This window comes from Balaenoptera acutorostrata, chromosome 1 (assembly GCF_949987535.1).
Source record: "Balaenoptera acutorostrata chromosome 1, mBalAcu1.1, whole genome shotgun sequence".
Lineage (NCBI taxonomy): Eukaryota > Metazoa > Chordata > Mammalia > Artiodactyla > Balaenopteridae > Balaenoptera > Balaenoptera acutorostrata.
The window spans coordinates 44,037,641-44,051,962 of record NC_080064.1 but is presented as its reverse complement, the minus strand read 5'-3'; the positions used below and the strand labels follow the sequence as shown (position 1 = coordinate 44,051,962).

General features: G+C 35.8%; 1 protein-coding gene across 3 annotated transcripts in view; it reads right to left on the bottom strand.

Annotated features, from left to right (window-relative positions):
- The window catches only part of ZFYVE9 (zinc finger FYVE-type containing 9), a 191,978-nt gene that overhangs the window by 116,536 nt on the left and 61,120 nt on the right, over window positions 1–14,322 (bottom strand). For 2 of the 3 annotated variants that reach the window (XM_057542363.1, XM_057542371.1), the window contains exons 3-4: window positions 12,543–12,648; window positions 6,919–9,020 (exon numbers count right to left, since the gene is read on the bottom strand). In XM_057542363.1, coding sequence (XP_057398346.1) covers window positions 6,919–9,020; window positions 12,543–12,612 — 2,172 coding nt within the window. In that variant the 5' untranslated portion in view covers window positions 12,613–12,648. The remainder of the gene's footprint in view (window positions 1–6,918; window positions 9,021–12,542; window positions 12,649–14,322) is intronic. The other variant, XM_057542375.1, reaches the window with a different exon arrangement.

Below are 14,322 nucleotides of genomic sequence, written 5' to 3'. Positions count from 1 at the left end.
CTATGGAAAACAGTATGGAGATTCCTCAAAAAATTAAGAATATAACTAACATATGATCCAGCTATCCCACTTCTGGTTATTTATCCAAAGAATATGAAAACAGTACTTGAAAAAGATATAGACACCTATGTTCATCATGGCATTATTTACAAGAGCCAAGATATGGAAACAACCTAAGTGTCCATCAACAGATGAATGGATAAAGAAAATGTAGTGCACACAGGCACACACACACACACACACACACACACACACACAATGGAATATTACTCAGCCATTAAAATGAATGAAATTCTGCCATTTACAACAACATGGATGGACCTAGAGAGTATTATGTTTAGTGAAAAGAGTCAGACACAGAAAGACAAAACTCTATGTTATCACTCATATGTGGAATCTAAAAAATGAAATGAATTAATATGACAAAACAGAAACAGACTCACAGATATAGAGAACAAACTAGTGGTTACCACTGGGGAGAGGGAGGAGGGGAGGGGCAAGACAGGAGTAGAGGATTAAGAAGTACAAATTACAATGCATAAAATAAATAAGCTATAAGGATGTATTATACAGTACAGGGAAATACAGCCATTATTTATAATAACTTTAAATGGAATATAGGGAATTCCCTGGTGGACCAGTGGTTGTTAGGACTCTGTGCTTTCACTGCCAAGGGCATGGGTTCGATCCCTGGTCAGGGAACTAAGATCCTACAAGCCATGTAGTGCAGCCAAAAAAACCAGAGTATAATCTGTAAAAATACTGAATCACTATGTTGTACATCTGAAACTAACATAATACTGTAAATCAACTGTACTTTAACTTTAAAAAAAGACTATTAATTTCTTAAAGTAGGTACATCCAGGGAGCTGGACTAGGGACTAGGGATACGTAAAAGTAGGTAGAAGACTGCCATCTTTCAAGATATAAATATTACTTTGTCTAAAATAAAAGTAGTACCAGGCCTCTTCATCCCATCTAAAAATGTGTGTTTTATTTTCAATTTCAACAGTTATTTATAACATATTTTAATTCTTTAAAGTATTTTTCACTTAAACTAAAAATACACTATAATGACATAAATATCAAAATATTATTAAATATATAGTTCTTTTATATACCTTTATAGACAAAATTACTCCTGACTACTGTGGAACAGTAATTCAAATTAAAAGCACAGAGTAAAATACTGACTGTAGTTTGCCATTTTATACATAAACATATATAATATTATATAAATTATATAAACCTATAAAATCTTTGTTATATACATTTATATAAAATATAACATTTTATAATTACATTTATAAATGTTCATTATATATTAAATACCTATAATCCCCAGTGTGTAGAGGAAGATGGCTTTCTAGAACTATATTAAAAATTAATCTAGATCAGTTTTCAATATGTCATTTTGACAATATACATGTCATCAAGCTATCTGTTTTAAACTAATGTGATGAAGATCATGTGTGCCTAAAAGGATTAGTACTATTGGAAATGAATCAAAAGGGAAAGAGTAACTGCAAAATAAAACCCCCAGTATAGCCCACTTAAGTGGTACTGTGATAAATAGCATCCCAGTCGAACTGAGATGACTTCCAGAAAACATACTTTCAGCACAGCACATTTCAAAATGTTTAATGGCATATTCTTCCCACAAAGTGACCTTGGTTAATCAAGTATGTTTAACAATAACTTTACAGAGATAAATCAGTGCTAGCACAAACCTTTCCATTTCCTTTTCTTCCTTATTTAAACAGACGTTCAGAGCTGCAAGGAAACAGAGATAAAGTCTATGCAATCCCCTCCTTCTACAGCAGAGGAAACAGAAGCTGTTTCATACCCATTTCAGTGTTCTTTTCATACTACCTGTCCTACAGTTCTCTTCTCTGTTCTGTCTATTCAAATCACCATCTATTCAAACACAGTAAAAAAACTCATCTATTTTGAATTCTACTTTTAAAGTCAGTTAATGTGGAAAAATAGTAAGTAAACTGGAGTGGTATATATTACTGTCACTAAATCTCTCCTCATTCCAGGACTTGGCACCCATATTGTTCTTTTCCTAATTTGTAGTTCAAGACCTGATAGGTGAAGTAAAACCTAAAATCCTGCTACCTTTGCTAGATTCCCCCATCAAGTGATAGCACCAATCACTCAGCATTTTGTCTTCCTTTCAAATTCCCAATCCTTTACCACTGTCCAAAACTAATGTTCACCCAAAGACCATGACTTATATTTCTAGTAAGCAATCCAAATACAGATAAATTTTGTTGCTATGTCCAGTGTAGTAAAAGAGCAAAGGGCTTTGGAGTCAGATAAATTTGTGTTAAAATCCATGCACTCTCATTTATAAGCTCTGAGAATTTAGGCAAGTTACCTAACCTTTCTGAGGCACATTTTTCTCCCCTGTAACTGTATCTCAGAGAATTGTGTTGTTAGACCAGATAAGCCTAGCATAAAGTGGAAGTGTTAAGAAAAATGTTACTCTCATCTTTCACACCATCCTAAACAAAGTTTCTACGTTGTATCAGTTCAAGTACTTTTACTTTAAAGGCTATTCTTATGTCTACTTCAGTAGATAGAAGAGAGTCATTAACCAGCTAGCATGTCGTAAGTAACAACCTGCCACATAAGTGACAGTAATGGATGAAGTGTGATAAAGCCTTGTGAATGACCAATAAAAGATAAAAAACTTTTTTTTCCTTTAAAAATTCTTCTCCACTTTCAAAAAACTCTTTCCTGTACTCTTAAACTCAAAAGCTTTTCTTAGGCCTTTGAAGTCAAATAATCAAATAAAAAGAGGTCAAAATATTCAGGGCAAATGGAACTTGACAGAGGATGAATACCCATATCCTGCTAGATTCAGTGATTTCTATAGGAAATTATTATGGATATATAATAACAGTGATCATCTGAACTTAGAGGGCACCTTTCTGGAAAGGAGTTCCCTGTACCTTTCTCTTTTCCTCTGGTCGCGCCACACGGCTTGCGGGATCTTAGTTCCCTGAACAGGAATTGAACCTGGGGCCATGGCAGTGAAAGGGCCGAGTGCTAACCACTGGATCACCAGGGAACTCCCCTCTGTACTCTCTCTATTCTGTAATTTATCACCTATCATACAGCCGAAGTAGAGATTATGCTGCTATATGGAACAATTATCTAAATTAATAATGTGTGAAGTCATAAAATAAAACTCACATTTGCTGAGCATTTTAGAGTATGACATAGTTTTCCAATTAACAATGAAGACAAGAATAGAATCCAGATGTCCTGATGTCCATTACAACAATATAGAAATAAACTGCAGTATTTTAACACTTTCATAAATTCAACATAATTATTTTATATTATTCTTAATGATATTATACCAAGATAAATGAATGTTGTAACAAGTATAATATCTACTACTCATCAAGACCTGGATATAGGCCCTATGCTTTGCTAAATAATTTCCCACAATTTTCTATTAACTCCTTCTATATTCAAGTGCATTTTTATCATGGCCCATTCTCCTGTAAGATGATTTCCCTTTCCCTACTGCTAATTCTCCACCTGTGCTCTGCTATGATCCCATTTTCCTTACATACTTTAGAACTTTGATCCATAAATTATATCCACTTTCTTATATCTCCTCCTCCAAACAGTCACTTTTTTTTTTTTTTTTTTGGCCGCACTGCACGACATGCAGGATCTTAGTTCCCTGACCAGGGATGGAACCCGCATCTCCTGCAGTGGAAGTGCAGAGTCTTAACCACTGGACCGCCAGGGAAGTCCCAAATAGTCATTTTTTGTATCATGATTTTCCTGACTCCTCCTGCCATTCTGGGAAATATTAAGCTCTCATTTCTCAACATTCTTAAAGCATTGTGCTCATACTGCTATTATGAATGAGGAGAGATGCTAGGAAAAGCAGTATGTCTGAAGGAAAGAGTCCTAGCTTTAAAGGTGGCTCTAGTATTTTCAAGCTGTGTGACCTTGGGCATATTCCTTGACCTCTCTGAGCCTCTAATTCTTGATCTGTCAAATAGTAAAAAATTAACCACCCATTCTACAAGACAGTAATGGGTATTAAATGAGAATGAATATAAAGCACACATAACTGGCTCTTAATACACTGTATTATAAATTGTTGTGGGATGGTCTGTTTGTCTACTCAGATCAGTAGTTCACAATGATTTTTTTAGCATTTCTGAAAAACTACAGGAAATCCAGATACCCCTCTCCCCACACACTGAAATCAGTGCCTCTGATTATAAACTCTATGAGGTCATACATTCCAATTTATGTATACTTGAATCTCCAGTACCTAGCCCAGAACCTTTCATATATTAGATGCTTAATATATGCTTGTGACAGTAAAGAGAATTTATTAGCTATAGATATTAAATAAAGAAATTGTTGGAAATAACTGGATAGTAGATATATTAGAATGGAACAAACTAAATTTCTTTTTTCAACAGTAAACATTATTTTACAAAATCACATTACTTGGGGTATTTTTCTAGCTAAATTCCAAGTATAATTTGATTAATTTACTATCTAGAAAAACTATACCTAAGTTTATAAGCCCCTTTCTTCTGAGGAGCTCAAGGATTTTTACAGACATTACCTCAACAATCTTTAGAACATCCCTGAGGAAAATGGAGATGGGAAAAGAAAAAAAGATGGACTATGAATCCATAATCCATATGAAGCCATAAATTTATAAATTCTGCAAATTCCACTCAGCAAAAATTCCATGTAATTTTTCAGCTTATGCAATGGGGCATTTTGCCCCATTTTCTTTCTGAATCCACCTAAGTTACCTATTTAGTCATTACATCTGTATATGCTGGTCTGGAACAAAAGCATTTTTATTATTTACTTAAGCAAAATTTTGGGACTTCCCTGGTGGTCCAGGGATTAAGAATCCACCTTTCAATGCAGAGGATGCGGGTTCAATCCCTGGTCAGGGAACTAAGATCCCACATGCCGTGGGGCAACTAAGCCCGCGCGCCACAACTAGAGAGCCCGTGCGCCGCAGCTACTGAGCCTGCACACTCTGGAGCCCATGCACCAAAATGAGAGAGCCCGCACACCACAACTAGAGAGCCTGTGCACTCTGGAGCCCACGTGCCGCAACTACTGAGCCTGCATGCTCTGGAGCCCACGTGCCACAACGAGAGAGAAGCCTGCATGCCGCAACAAAGAGCCCACCCGCCACAACGAAAGATCCCGTGTGCTGCAACTAAGACCCGACACAGCCTAAATAAATAAATAGGAAGGAAATTTTAAAAAAACAAGCAAAAATTTCAGAAAGTGTTATACATAGTAAGCAAAACATAGAACAACAAAAAAATGATGACTCTAATCCCCTAACAGAAAACTGACTGTTCAGGCTACTGACCATAGGTTTACTTCAGACTGCGAAATATTTAGGAATTAGACACATTATTTTCTCCAAATTTTAATAATCAGAGACTAACAGCCCAGTTTCAGCTTTAACTACTTTCTGCTCCCCATCATTTGGTTCTTTTGTTCTAGGACCCTATAGTAGCCCTTTTCGAATGCCCACCCAGGAACCATTCTCCACCTTTTCCTTATTAAGAGAATCCCACTTTTGTTGAGGCAACACTGGGCTCAGCCCCAGGGGATGAATCATGATTGATCTTAGCCAATCCTGGCAATCCTGTTCCCTGTTGTCAGTCATTGGTCGAAATTGGACCTGTGGTCTAGAACTGGCCAATAAATTGAAAGAAGTTGCTGGGGATTCTTTCTTCCCTGATGAGAGGGCAGCAAGAGGAATAGGCTCTTTTGCCACCAACCAGCTTCTCTGCACTTGGGAAGTAGTCAGGTTGGACTTGATGCTTAAAGCTGTGCCACTATCTTGAGACCACGAGGGAAAGGCCAAGAGAACTTCCGTGATCCTGACTCTATACCCAGACATAACAGAGTCTCTATTTTCAGGCCTCTTGTTATACGAAATAAATGTTACTTTTGTCTAAGTAACTGAGGGCCAGATATTCTGTTCCTTGAATTTGAAGGCAACCGAATTAATACAGACAGACCAATAAATCAGGCAAGAAGGGAAGCAGAGGTTAATTACTGAGCACTTACTATTACATGTAATTTCATTTAATCTTCACAACAGCCCGATGAAAATTATCTTTTGATTCGTTTTTTATGAAAAAATAAAGCTTAATAAAGTTATATAGTTAAAAGTAACAAAGCTGAAGTTCAAATTCAGACCTGACACCAAACCTTACATTCTTTTTAAAAATACAAAATCCCATTTCCTCCTTGTTTACAGTTCTTGTTTAAAAAACAGACTAGTATATTGATGTGGTACTAGCTAACAGAATTTAGGGAGAGCTAAGGAATATCACCTATTCTTATAACCTTGTCACAAGGATCTACAGCCTTCAACTCTTTTTTGTATCAAAGTTATATGGGGGGGGGAAAGACAAAAATATATGTATATGTGCACCGAAAGCTCCAGAATGTCTAGTACAATGGCAAAAATCCTATAGCAAAAACTGGGATGGATTCTAAGTATAATATTCAATTACTCAAGAATTAAAAAATATAAAGTCAATCACAAACATTTCTTAAATCAAAAGAATAACTTCCTTATTTCAAGCTATTCCATTAACCAAGTATCAATACAGAAACCAAAGTTACCACTTCCTCAGTTCTCATCTATTCATGAAAACTGATTCAGCTTAAATCTTCACAACAAAAAAAAATTATATAAACACTAAGAATCAGCGAGGTCATTTTTCATTTGGAAATTTACTAGAATTGCATGTTCAAAAACTATTTATGATGTCATCTCAACGAGAAGTATGTTCACCTTATATTACCTTTATTAATTTCTAATTGAGAACTACAAAATGCACATGCCAGATTCCTGAGCTGATACACACAACTTACCTTCCCACATGCTCTGCAATGATGCCTCCTTTTGGTGAATGTAAACCTGGCTTCACATTTCATGCAATTTGGAGCCTGAGAATCTGGTACCCACACTGGAGCCACTTCACCCAGAGTGGTAAATGGCTTTCTAGCAGAAATTCCAAACTGACCAGCTCTGAGATCATTATCTGGGCTTTCTGGAGGTAATGCAACGCACTGTCTACTGGATATCCCAGACTCATAGCTTTCTAAATGTTCCCCATTTGTATCAGCAATAGAGATATTTCCCAAAGAGGCATTGCATACATTGGTTGCTGAGTTTTCCCCTGATTTTGCTTTCCCAAGAACATCATTTTTGTTTTTAATATTATTTCCATTGTTTGCAGGAAGGTCATTTTGTAAATGGTCTGATAATGGCTTTGGAATTTGAAGTTTAAGATTAGAAGGTTGCTTGGGTCTTGCACCACCAAAAGGAACACTGATAGATTGCAGGTTTGCTACTATCTTGGGTGAAGATTGCCCAAGCACTGATGGAACTTGGCTACAGAAATTGTGTAAGTAATTTTTCTTCATTAGGTCACCAGTGCTGTTTAAAAGTAGTCCACTCCCTTCTGTGGCTTCATTTCCTCTCTGTTCATAAATATTTGAGTAGCATTCTGACTTGCTCTCCTCTATTTCCTTTTCTTCTGTTACTGAATCTTCTTTGGAAGGTAAAGTCTTTGGAACAAAACAAACAACTGGGCTCTGCATTCCATAGGAATCACAACAATTAGATAGTGAATTTGCTGCTGGTGTATCCATAACACTGGAGAAATCGCATCCTTCACTTTCATTCATGCAAGTTTGTTTTAAATCTAGACCTGCTTCTGCCATTCTATCACACTCTCCTCCACTATCATCATAAGTATCTTCAGGCTGATTCATGTGCAGAAACTTCTCATTTTCTTTATTTACTTGGCTGTCATTCATCTTGTTTGGTTTAGTCAATTTCCAATTAGTCATCTCCTGAGATTCAGAGAAATGCTCTGTCATATTAAGAAGTTCTGTAGTGCCAAGAATTTCTTCATGTTTACAACCTTCATTTTCATCAGCTCTAACTTCACCGGGCACAAGGCAATCTGAAAACTGTTCACAGTTATCATCCCTGCCAGACCCATTAGGCATGTCAGCTTTGAGAAGCAAAGGTAAACCAGACTGGATGGATTCTTCAGTTGTTCTTTCCTCTGCTGGCTCTTTTTTCATCAAAATCCCCTCACTCAAGTGGGAAAAGGAGTTTGGACTCCCTAGATCTGTCCTAGGAGAGCTGGTTCTGCCAGTGAGAACCTCATCTGGTGTAGAGTCCTCTTGCTTTACAGCAGGACCTTCATCTGTTCCCTGGGATGAGATTACTGAATCTGGTGTTAAACTTGTAATCACAGACATGGTGGGGTCTCTATCTATATTTTCATCATCCTGTAACTGTGAAGGGGAACAGACACTGGCTAGATTATCAGATGAAGTAGTACATATGTATTTAACAGAATCCCCCTCTGCATTTGGTCTACTCAATGGGTCCACCTGTTTCTCTGAGTTCATATCTTTTTCAGTGGACCCATTTACACTTAAACTAAATTGATCAGTTTGTCTGTTTTCGTTATCCAGTGAACAGCTAAAAGCATCCATGAGGGATTGACTATTATAATTATTACAATCCTGCAAATCGCTTTGTAATGTCCTTTTGTCACAGTTATGCATGACGGCTACAACAAGAACACTCTTCTCATCTGGCAGACAAGCTAGGTTTCCACATTTCTTCTCTCCCACTTCGACAGTACTGCATTGATCATCTTGATTACAGTTCCTCTTAATTAACTGGTCTTCTGCAACCGCATTTTCATCAATCCACATTGTGTTGATCTCTGGATTCAGACTACAGTCCTGTCCATTAGCACAATGGTCCTCTCCCTCTGTGTTAAGAGGAGCTGAATGAGCCAGGGAGAAGACTTTCAGTTGTGGCTGTGACTCAGAAACTGTAGGTTCATTCACACTGGCCAATGCAGGGCTAAATGACAGTCGGGGAGAAGGGGGATCTAGAATCTTATTCCACCTTGTATCCAATAAAATAGGAGAAACGGTTTCATCTGAAAAAATAAATAATTATTATAAGTTTGCTGGTAACACTGATAAGGCTAGGACTAAGTTAATCAACTACATTTGCAAATATGCCCTGAAATTAAAATATTCCTAGGATATGTGAAAACAGAATATTCCTAGGGTATGAAGTTTCTAATTTTTAGCTAAGGATAAGAAAATACATTTAAGACTGTTCCCTGTATTATATATCACCAAATGGTAATATCTCAGAACATTCCAAACAACAAAAGAATTCTACCTCAATCTAGTTGACATAATTAAAGTGGCCCACAGGCTGTACTTTGGGGCTGGGGAGGGGAGGGCAATAATGGGGAAGGCCTTGGACTGGCCCAGCACAACATGGGGTAGGGGCTAATCTAAGGTAGAAAAAAAATCAGAACAGTGATGAGGATACAGTAATTGAGCGGGAAGGAACACAAAGGAATTTTCTGTGGAGACGGCATGCTCTATAATCTACATCATGACTGAGACGTGGTTACATGGATATATCTGTTGGTCAAAACTGTACAGTTAAGATCTACACATTTTAATGTATAAATTTTATCTTCAAAAAATTGTAAAAAAATAACAATGAAGCAGGGAGTGAGGAGCAAATGAAGATACATAAATGAAAAATGGCAGCATGTCAATCACTGCTGAAGTTGGGTAATGGGTACACTAGAGTTTATTACACTATTCTATTTACTTTGTATATATTTGAAATTTGCCCACAATAATAAGTTAAAAAGTTTGTTACAGCATGTGAAATTCTGCTTATAACCACGTCACAATACATTATTATTTAGGTTCATATTTACACTATTATCTGAGGAAATTTGGCAGAAAGTATCATTTGCCATATTAAAACAACCTTCTTATATTCTATCAATAAGCATAATCTCATTTAATGTTTCTGTTTATTTTTTAATAGATCATAACTATGATGGCATTTTCCCAAGTTACTGTGCTATGTGTGTGTCTAATTAGAGAAATAAGAAATTATTTAATTATTTAATTAATTAAATAATGTAATTAATTAATTACAGCCCTGAAATTATACAGAAATGCTTTCCTCTCATAAATCTTTAAAGCTCCTTTAGCGCCTTGTTCATATCTCTATTAAAGCATTTATTACACTGCATTGCAATGGTTTATTTACCTGACTTTTTCAGGCAGAAACCACTTCTTTCCATCAATGTAAATCCTTGCTTTGCACAGCACCTGATATGTAGTAGGTAGCATATTCATGTAGCATATATTTATTGTAGCACCGTAAATATATGCTATGTGAGTATCTACCACTGTAAAAGCATTGGGCGGAATATGAGATTAAATGATAGCTCCAAGAAGTATATAATCTAGTTGGAAAAATAAGAAATAGATACAATACACATGAATCGCTAACTAGCAGTACAGAATAGCATAAGTATTCAAAAACTATTATGTAGTAGTAGAAAATAAATTGAGAGGACAAAGGTATTTTACAGGCTGAGGCAGCAAGCTTGAATTCATGGAAGCAGGAGGAAATGGGCTGGGCTTCAAAGACAATTTTACAAAAAGTTTGGAAAACAGGGCATTCGTAAGAGGGGAACGAGTAAAAGTACAGCCCCAAACACAACAATCTGAGAGAGCAATTAAGTAAATCAGTTTGGGTTGAAAAAAGAATTAGTGTAAGAAAGTAGTGAAAAGAAGCTAGAAAGGTCAGATTGTAAAGGCCATAAAAAATCAGATTGCGTGGAGAATGGGCTTAATATGCTCTGAGTGTTAAATGTTAAATCCTGAGTTTACCAAATTTGGGCTAGCGGAGACTTGAGATCTGGTAACATGTATTTCCTTTAAAAAAAGAAATCGTATTTCCAAGCTGGTTCACGGAAATAAAAAAGAAACACTGCCTCTTATAAGAATATTTAATAATATTCAAACAGAAATGATCATGTATTAAAAATTTCATTATTCAACCAACTGGGTATAATGTTAATTATTTAATGTCATCACAGTTTGTGTGTGGTACATTTTTCATTTAAAGGAGGAAATTAACATGAAATGAGAAAACACTTTAAAAAATATATATTTGGAAAGGTACCAGGCTAGAGGTGGTAGTTTTAATGCCAACTGGTACTGAGATGTTTAAAAAATAGTTGAAAACAAATGAAGAGCATAGTTACAAACAAGCTGGCTTCTGAAATTATTCTCCTTCTAAAGGAGTTATTTTGGTAAGCAAATGCTATATTTCAAACTAAAATGACAATTTTTACTGACTCAACAAAAACGTATTGCAAATCAACTATATACAAAATACCCTACTAGAATCTACAGAAGTCACAAAGAGACTGATGTAAAGAACTAATAATTTTATTAATGAGAGTCAATGGTATTCTAGAAGAATAGTATTCACAGGATTAGGTGTAGCATTTGTGTGGATGACAAATAACTGTGATAGGGCCAAACCAAAGAAGGGATTGAGAAAATACTTGTATAAATGACTGAAACTAAGAGGACAATACACCTTCCACCTTGGTATGTATAAAGCCCACCTAGATCCCATAAAATCCAAAAAGATTCGGTTTCACATTTACATGAACCAGGAGTTAGGCTAGGGTTACGGGTTAGCTTTGGGTCATCAATGGTAAAATGTAAGAGCAGGCCATTCCAGGTATCTTTCTTCTCCCTTTTTACCCCCATGAGCATGTATCTTTTTAATGCTTGCTCTAGCATAGGCCCAAAACAACAAAATCAAAACTAATCTCTCTTCCCATCTGCTATCAAAGAACAACCTGAATCACGGGATATAGTAAAGGTTTGGAGACTACTACTAATATCACGGGCTTTAGATGGAAATATATCACTTTGTAAACTTGTTACATGCCATTTTCTGTTAGAAACCAAGAACACCAGGGAAGGAGGATAAGGTGAAAGACAGATATTTAATTATGGCTTACCCATTCTAGTCATACTGAAAGTTGAACTTAAGGAAAATTCCCTAAATGAAGTGAATCTTTAGCAGACATTTTTAGACTGGGCCTTGAGAATATATAATTTAATTAACCATTTGGTAGATACTTAAAAATGTAAATCTTTTAAAATTAGGTTTAAAATGGATCTTGCTTTATTGGTCAATCAATATGAAAGAAGCTATTTTTCTTAACTTGGGAAATACAACCACACATTCTAAAGCTTTTCCTGACCATAAATTGGATTCTAATCCTGCACTTATGAACAAACTAACTTGGGGAAGATGCTTAACCTTTCTGTGTCTCTATCTTCATCTGTAAAATGTAGGTAAGATTTACTTTCATGGGATTATTTTAAAGATTAAATGATATAATCCATGTGAATGATTTAGCATAGTATCTGGCACACAGTTAGTGCTAACATAAATGTTAGTTCTTCCTCTGAATATTAATATATAATACTATCATTACTGAGGCATTGGACCTTCCTTTCTTTTTTTTAAGTACTGCATTCTCTTATAATCCCACATTTTCTATATCATAAATACATTCAAACAGAGTCACCAAGTAAATTCTCACCTTCGTTCTGTTCAAATTCATCTAACACCTTGTCCAGGTTGTAAGCTTCTGCTTGGAAGTAATTCTCCATCGGTGAGAGAACACCACTCAAGAGACTTGTTTAAATCTAGAAAATAGATCAAATTTGTATTACACTTTCAATTATTAAAATATAATTTATAGACATTACAACTGGTAAAACAGAAATACAAAGGATCTTAAGACTACGATGAACAATTATATGCTAATAAATTGGACAACCTAGAATAAATGGATAAATTCCTAGACACATACACCCTACCAACAATGAATCACAAAAAAAAAGAAAATCTGAACAGATCAATTACTAATAAGGTGATTGGATCACTAATTAAAAACCATCCCCTAATACGCTCTCTGATGCCAAACTATACTGCAAAGCTACAGTAATCAAAATAGTATAGTACTCACACAAAAACAGACATATAGATCAATGGAACAGAATAGACAGCCCAGAAATAAATCCACACTTGTATGGGCAATTAATCTATGACAAAGGGAATGGGGCAAAGACAGCCTGTTCAATAAATGGTGTTGGGAAAACCAGACAGCTACATACAAAAAAAAAATCAAACCGGACTACTTTCTCACACCATATACAAAAATAAACTCAAAATGGATAAAAAGACTTGAATGTTAAGACCTGAAACCATAAAACTAGAAGAAAACATAGGCAATATGCTCTTTGACATCAGTCTTAGCAGTTTTGGGGGGGATATGTCTCTTCAGGCAAAGAGAAACAAAAGCAAAAATAAACAAATAGAACCACATCAAACTAAAAAGCTTTTGCCCAGCAAAGAAAACTATCAACAAAACAAAAAGGCTGCCTACTGAATGGGAGAAGATATTTGCAAATGATATATCCAACAAGGGATTAGTATCCAAAATATACAAAGAACTCATACAACTCAACATCAAAAAAAAAGGAAAAAATTAAAAGTGGGCAGAGGATCTGAATAGACATTTTTCCAAAGAAGACATAAGATGGCCAACAGGCACATGAAAAGATGCTCAGCGTCACCAATCATTGGGGAAATGTAAATCAAAACCACAAAGATATCATTACACCTGTCAGAATGGCTATCATCAAAAAGAAAACAAATAACAAGTGCTGGAGAGAATGCTGAGAAAAGAGAACCCTTGTGCACTACTGGTAAAAATGTAAATTGATTCAGCCACTACAGAAAACAGTATGAAGGTTCCTCAAAAAATTAAAACATAACTACCATATAACCCAGCAATTCCATTTCTAGGTATACAACCAAAGGAAAGAAAATCAATATCTGGAAGACAGTCTGCACCTCCATGTTCACTGCAGCATTATTTACAACAGCTAAGACATGGAAACAACCAAAATACCCATCAAAAGATGAATGGATACAGAAAATGTGGTGTGTTTGTGCGTGCGTGTGTGCATGCATGAATGTGTATAAGACAGAATATCATTCAGCCATTAAAAGGAAGTCCTGTCATTTTCGACACCATGGATGGACCTTGAGGGCATTATGCTAAGTGAAATAAGTCAGATAGAGAAAGACAAATACCAGATGAACTCACTTATATGTGGATTCCAAAAAAACCAAACTCACAGAAACAGAGAACAGATTCAGGGCTGCCAGAGGCAGGGTATAAGGGATGAAGGAAACAGGTGAAGGTGGTCAAAAGTTACAAACTTCCAATTATAAGATAAATAAGTTCTAGGGATAAAATGTACAGCATGGTAGGTATAGTTAACAATACTGCATCATATATCTGAAAGTAG